Here is a 7,163-nt window from a genome sequence, read left to right on the forward strand (position 1 = left end):
TATTTAAATAAAGGGTGTGTTTACAAAAAAGAAAAGCATACATAACAAAAATAAAAGTAAAGAAACACTTCAGGAAAATAAAAGTAAAATATGTTAACAAAAAAAATAAAAAACGTCAGATACATGAAGAATATCAAAGCATGATAACAAATGCATGATTGAGTAATTAAATACATTCATGTTGATTTACAAAATATATTATAAATTAGTCAAACTTCTCATTGAAAATACAAAAGTATTTATTGAAAATAATGTTCCCAATAATATATATACATATTTCATTAATATTAAAATGAAAAATACATAAAGGATAAATATGTCTTTTTATGTTGAACATTAATTATTTTTTTGGATTTGATCCGGATCAAATTTGATCCGGATCAAATTACTCCATAACAACGATCGATAGAGTTTGATTTAAATCTGGATTCACAAAATTAATTTGTATACATTGGATAAAGTAACGAGACCATAACTACTAACTGGAAAGCAGACTTTTTAATACATGCATTGATATTATTAAACTTTTTTATTATAATCCAAGCTTACATTTATTTGATTTTTCTCTTATGATTATTGACATTAATTGCAATAATTAAAAAATACTTAATAAATAAAATAATACAGCTGTTTTGCGAAAACCATTTATTGGCGCCAACAAGAAAGGTCGCATATCGTAGCTGTGCAAAAGTACGTCAGACCGGATAAACGGGCCCCACGGGGAAAAAAGTAAGCCACGTGTTCGCGTCGTGATACGCCACGTTGCATTCGCCGCTGCAATGAAAGCGACGGCCCAGATACGCATGGGGGCACCGGGATTCTCGCACGTGTCCTTGTCCCTAAAACTACTCGCCAAACGAAATATAGTTATGGACACGTGTCGTTCAATCTTCACATCTTCTAATCTGGCAAATCACTGTTTCAAAAATAGGATTCGATTCGATTAATTCGGACGTAGTTAATTAAAAAAGAAAAAAAATACGTTTTGATATTTTCCATTCAGTTAAGTTCCTTTTCAAACTTTTCGATGAGTCATTCAAGTATGATAGTAATAGCAGTTGTAAACAGCTCATTTGCTTGTATTTATTATTCACAAATTTTTTTTTTTATGTATTATTAAATGAATTTTTGTAAAATTATGTGATGTAATATTATAGCAAAATATCATATATCTGGTACCATAAGATAGATCAAATGTTAAATTCGATTGAATTTTATAAATTGAATCGTTTTTTAGGGGAATTCAAAATTATACTTCTTCTATCCACTTCAAATATATTATTTTTATTTTCGAGTCATCTCACTTCAAATGTCATATTTTTTCTTATAAAAAAATTAATCTTAAAAAATAAGAATTTTGGGATCCACGTCATATATTATAAAGAAATTACAAACCTACACTATAGTGCTTAATAATATATTAACTTTTTTTAAATAGTTAAAAAAAACTAAACAGTTATAATGGGACGGAGATAATATAATCCAGTAATATTATTAATTACAAAATTAATGACCCAATTAGAAAAAAAACAATATACTCACATGGTCATTTTGAAGAATGAAACATAATATTTGGCCACTAATTGAAAAAAAAAATACAAATCTAACTATTTTTTTTACGTTTTATGACTGTTTTGCCCTTAATTAGAGCAAACCAAATTCGGGTCGGCTTCGGGTTTGCGCGCGGCTTAGGCACACATGGCACTATTAGTGCCATTAACGTCATATACTCAGTGCTGCACGAATAGTACTTATGGCTATATTAGTGTCATACAAATGATACTTATGATCATATTAGTGTCATTAGTGTCATATACTTAGATTTTTTTTTTCCGGTTGGCTAATGCCATGTGTGTGCCTAACCCACACGCAAATTCTAATTTGGCCCGAATTCGGTTCGTCTAATTAAAGGTAAAACAGTCTTTACAATAAATGGTCAGATTTTATATTTTTTTAATTAGTAATCAAATATTATATTTTTTTTCTTCAAAATGACTATTTCAAAAATGAGCTCATCAGAAAAACTAGTTGTCTCGACCACAAGTAAAACAATCACTTACTTATGCGTTATTCATAATTATCACATTTAATACTAGTACATATCAATAAGTCACGATACATTATACCGTATTCGAAGTAATATTTTAAGATCATTCCATTAGATTATATAAAATATTATTATGAAAAGAATATATATTGTGAAACTTGTGTATTTCAGTATTTGGGGAATCTTTAGATTTTGTAGGACATTACAACAGCCGCTAATTTACGGATTTGAAGCTAAATCCGCACTTAACTCCGAACCTCTTCCGAACCTAATTACGAACTTTTTCTGTTCTTGCGTGTCAACAACCACCCTCTCCACTTCTCTCATCCCTCCACGTGGCAGAAGCCCGTTTATTCTCTCTCTTCTCTCTGCGTTGGTCTCTTTCTCTAACCATTCAAACCTAGTCCAAACACAAGAACAAAATAAGCAAACAAGCAAGCGCCAACAACAACAATGTCGTAACCCAATTCCACATTTCAATTATTTTTTCTCGACTTCTGCAACGCAAAATCGACGAAATGGGGCGAGAATTTCCCACAATGGAAGACGAATTCGAGCTCAGTTTGGAGCTCTCCATCGGCGGTTGCTACGCCAAATCAGAACCCACGAGTTTAGAGAGAGAAAATTCGAGATCTGATTTTTCCTGCGACAAAGCCAAATTCGACGCTGCTGCGGCGGAGAATGGCTGCGAGTTTTCCGATCTGCAGAGGAGGAGAGAGATGCAGGCGATGAAGAGGAGGGAAGCTAGGATGAAGAGAGGATTCAAGAAATCGAGGGGGCTGATCAACGGCGGCGGCTTCATTGAGGAGGATAGAGTGGCTGCGGAGGCGCAGCAGCAGCTCCACGGTGGAGCTGAGGAGGAGCCACCGCGGAAGAGAGAAAAGAGCTTCTTCGGAGAGAATAAGGTTTCGTGGGGTGATTATGGGAGACAGCAGGCGCAGTTTCTGTTGCCGGTTGCGTGTCCGTGGGTGGCGCCGGCGGGAGAGAGAGATGAGAGGAATTCCGGCGGAGAGACGCCGGGTAATGCGGCGGCGAGTTCGCCGGCTGTTTCTCATCATCAGAGCACGTCCCAGAAAGGTGAGATTACGTTGTTCATTTCTTTGTCGTTTGTTTGTCTGGTTTTAAAATCTTGTTTCAAAATAGGTAGTTACTACAATTATTTAAATATTTATACTCATAAACTGTATATAAGTATCAATTGAGGCTTGTGTTATAGTAAAAATCTGATTAATTATGAATCCTCCATTTAACTTATGCAGTGATTGCGATTTATAAAATAATTGCATTTTCGTGGTGATGTAATTGTGTAGTTATTAGCGTACTTACTTTATAAAAGCTGTTTGTGCTTTTTATATAAAGGAAATATGTGTAGAGGAAATTCTTGAATAGTTTTGCTTGATTATTAGACATTACTTGAATCATTGAGTACAAGACTCTCTCTTACCCTTTACTGTTCCAAATAATGTGATGATTAAGAATTATATATAATGTATTTCAGTTAATTCATTAACTAAATTTGTTATGAAGTAGACTGAAATATGCCAGCATTATGATATTGCGATGCATCATTTGTATGAATAAAACACATTGTTGGTTATGAATCATTCTTGAATTACTGTCTTAGTTGCTGCAGCATTGTCTCCATCTTCTGCAAACTTATCTCTTTCCTGTTTATTCGCTTTGTTGAGGTCATCGTAACACTACGCCATTACCATTCTACGCGCTAAAATGCACGATGCATAGCTCGTTGTGTTGTTGTAGCGCGTTTGATGAGGTCATAACTCCGTGAATATCTTCATGTCCGTAGCTAGATTTGCATTGTGTTCGCCTAGTTGTAGAGTGGTTAATGTCTGATGTCAAAGGCAGGTGCATTTTGAGTGTATGGTGGCCCTATAAAAATGTATTTATCCAAAAAAAATAACAAAGTAGGTGCATTTTCAGGGGGGAGCAGTAGTGATACAGGAAGCCATTCAAGTAGCTTTGCCACGCGCCACAACGACAAGGTCGAGGCGAACAGCTCGATGTCTCCGCCGCGCCGATGCATCGGCAGCACGAGCCACGAACAGAGCACGAAGGTGGCGGCTGTATCACCAACCATCCAATCGGACACGAGCAAAACAGGCCAAGGATCCACCATATGCGCCCAGTCGAACCTAACCGACACTACTTGTTCACCATCGGACAAGCCGTCGCCCTCGCCCACGAGCAGTGTGATCAACGCGCCTCCGAATCCCAGCCAAGATGGCAGCGCTTCACCTCTGCATATGCCATGCGTCTCCACCACAGGCCCGGATGGCCGGACCATCACCGGATTCTTGTACAAGTATACGAAGTCCGAGGTGAGCATCATGTGTGTGTGCCATGGGAGCTTCTTTACGCCCGCGGAGTTCGTGGAGCATGCTGGTGGCGTAGATGTAACGCATCCACTCCGGCATATCACCGTCGTCCCGTCGGCCGTCCGGTGATGATGATAGGGTAGTTTTCTTCAACGTCTCAAAAATTTCTTCCTAGTTAAGTAGCATTTTTGAGGCGTAGACTCTTTTATCTTGAAATGTAGTAAAGAGACATCACTTGTAGAAACCAAAGGGTTTCATTTGGTGGTCTTTGAGCATTTATTGTGGATAAGAGGATCTCGACTTTTTTTTTTGTTATTTGATTTTCTTAGTATACGCAAGTGGGGCCGATGTTTATTATTATTATTATTATTATTATTATTATTATTATTATTATTATTATTATTATTATTATTATTATTATTATTATTATTATTATTATTATTGTTATAACAAATAACAAATAATTTTAAGGACGTGAATTTGAACTATTTTCAATTAAAATATTAATCACCTTTCTATTATATTAATACTATTAGACCAATATATGCATATAAATAATCAATGGTATTAATCACTTTATCATGTCATTAAATAGGGAATAATTTCAATTGGATTTCTCGTATATGATGAGACTTTTTAAATTGGTTTTTAAGTATTAATTTAATGTATGTTACGGTTGATATTTGATATTTATTTAGAAGGAGTGAAAGAATTATGTAGGGAATGAAAATTTTATCAATTTTTAGAATATTGTTAATCCACATTATATATTATCTTATTCAACACTATATATTGATTTATTCATTATTTTTATGTCTCACGAAAAATAGCTATCTCACTACAATCTCCTTCCTAATATATTACAAGTATTTGCACCTCGTGCAATACACAATGAACGTTTTTATATTTCTATGATATTAATACCTACTCAATATCATATTTATAAATTTAATAAAAAATTAATTTTATCTGAATATATTTGAACTAATATTGAAAAATAAAAAAGAAAGCACAATAATAAAAATTAATATTATGAAAAAGATTTAAAAAAAAGTTAGAAAATAAAAATAAAAAAAGATTTATTCAAAAAATGAGATTGGAGAGAGACTTTTACATTTTAAATTAAATTTTAACATAAATCTGAGAGATGAGAGAGATTTTTTTAAAAATTAATCTTAATCTCTGTGCCCAAAAGAATTGAGCATATTCTAATGAGACGAAGAGAGTATCAAAATATAATTTGATATACATGTTAAATATTTTATAATTAGTTAAATTTTACAATTTAAAAAAGAAATAAAATAAAAATTAAGAAGATAAAGAAAAAAGAAATAAAATGAAAAAAATATACTTTCTTCGTCCACGAAATGAGTACTCATATTTTCTTTTTAGTTCATCCACCAAATGAGTACCCAATTTCTTTTGTGGTAAATGTACTCCATACGATTACTCACAATAAAAGTGGACCCCTTATTTCACTGTAACACATTTAATCAATATCTTTCACCTCCAAATGGGTACTTATTTTGTGGACAAAAGGAGTAATTTACAATTAAATCTTCAATTTCATTATAACTAAATTGTCATTCAATTTTAAAACTGATTTAAAATTAAAAGTTGAATTTTTAATATATTATAGATAAATGTCATTTGTAGTCTTAATATTCACAATTAACCAAAAAGATTTTAAATAAAATATTATATAGCTAGCCTCACATATAAAAGCATTACATAAGTATCCATTTTTAGGTAAAAGGACATAAATGCCCTTTTGATGGGGGCATCAAGTAATACCAAATTAAAAGAAAAAGAAAAACAATGTGTTGCTTTTCTTAGTCATTTTCGGAAGGATGCGAGAGAAATAGATTTTATTTTTCTTTTTATTTATTTTTATTTCAAATTTGCATCAAATATTTTATTTATTTATTATTCCAATAGAAACATTTATTAAAACTAAATACATATTTTTATTTGATTAAACATCTACAATATTCATTGGATTAAGCATTTACAATATTCATTGGATTAATTAAACATCTACTCCATTCGTCCATCAATTCGTGTCCTAGAGGGAGGAGCACGAGTTTTAAGAAAAAATATTTATTTATTTATTGAGTGGAGAAAGGGGCACGATTTAAAAAAAATGATTTATTTGTTAAGGAAATAATTACTAAAAATGAGTAGGACACGAATTGGTGAACGTACCAAAATGAAAATTTGGACACAAATTGGTGGATGTACCAAAATGAATATTATGACACAAATTGATGGACGGAGGGAGTATTATATTAGACTAAACATGTACAACATTCATTTGTCAAGTAAAATTCTTTAAAAATGGTATTTTAATTATAGAATTTTTCAAAAAGGTACGAGGAAGTAAAAGTTCGGACGATCTTTGATTCCAGAATATCGTGCTTCATTGTGATTAACATATGTAATTAAATCAATAGTCATTTAAAAATGGCTACTGATTTTGAGTGTGATTATATAAGAATGGTTCTTTATTTTATTGGCTACATGTGTATTATTTGTATTTATTTTTGCTTTCTTTTATCGTATTAGTTTTCGGCTATTTTATTTTTCAAAATTTTTGGTTACGTACATAAAGTCTAAAGATGGGCTTTTAACAAAATAATACAATTTGAAATTTTAATAGCCCAGTATTATAATGATGAGTGTGGATTATTAATTTTGTTTAATTAAAATAATAATAATGATTAGTACAATGGGTCAAAATTTAAAATACCCACCTCTATAACTTATCTATCAAAAATACC

General features: G+C 32.2%; 1 protein-coding gene across 1 annotated transcript; it reads left to right on the forward strand.

The window, feature by feature from the left end:
- Positions 1 to 2,287: 2,287 nt before the first annotated feature.
- LOC131023337 (ninja-family protein 4-like) lies at positions 2,288 to 4,716 on the forward strand. The gene is made up of 2 exons (XM_057952884.1): positions 2,288 to 3,124; positions 3,989 to 4,716. The coding sequence occupies exons 1-2, from the start codon at positions 2,566 to 2,568 to the stop codon at positions 4,510 to 4,512; spliced, it is 1,083 nt and encodes a 360-aa protein (XP_057808867.1). The 5' UTR covers positions 2,288 to 2,565; the 3' UTR covers positions 4,513 to 4,716.
- Positions 4,717 to 7,163: the final 2,447 nt, after the last annotated feature.

This window comes from Salvia miltiorrhiza, chromosome 1, assembly GCF_028751815.1.
Source record: "Salvia miltiorrhiza cultivar Shanhuang (shh) chromosome 1, IMPLAD_Smil_shh, whole genome shotgun sequence".
NCBI classification, from domain to species: domain Eukaryota; kingdom Viridiplantae; phylum Streptophyta; class Magnoliopsida; order Lamiales; family Lamiaceae; genus Salvia; species Salvia miltiorrhiza.

Excerpts from the sequence above, each read along its gene's own strand:
- LOC131023337 (XM_057952884.1), top strand. The coding sequence starts at position 2,566 with ATGGGGCGAGAATTTCCCACAATGGAAGACGAATTCGAGCTCAGTTTG. Across the intron at positions 3,125-3,988 it reads TCAGAGCACGTCCCAGAAAG|GGGGGAGCAGTAGTGATACA; the intron begins GTGAGATTACGT and ends GTGCATTTTCAG.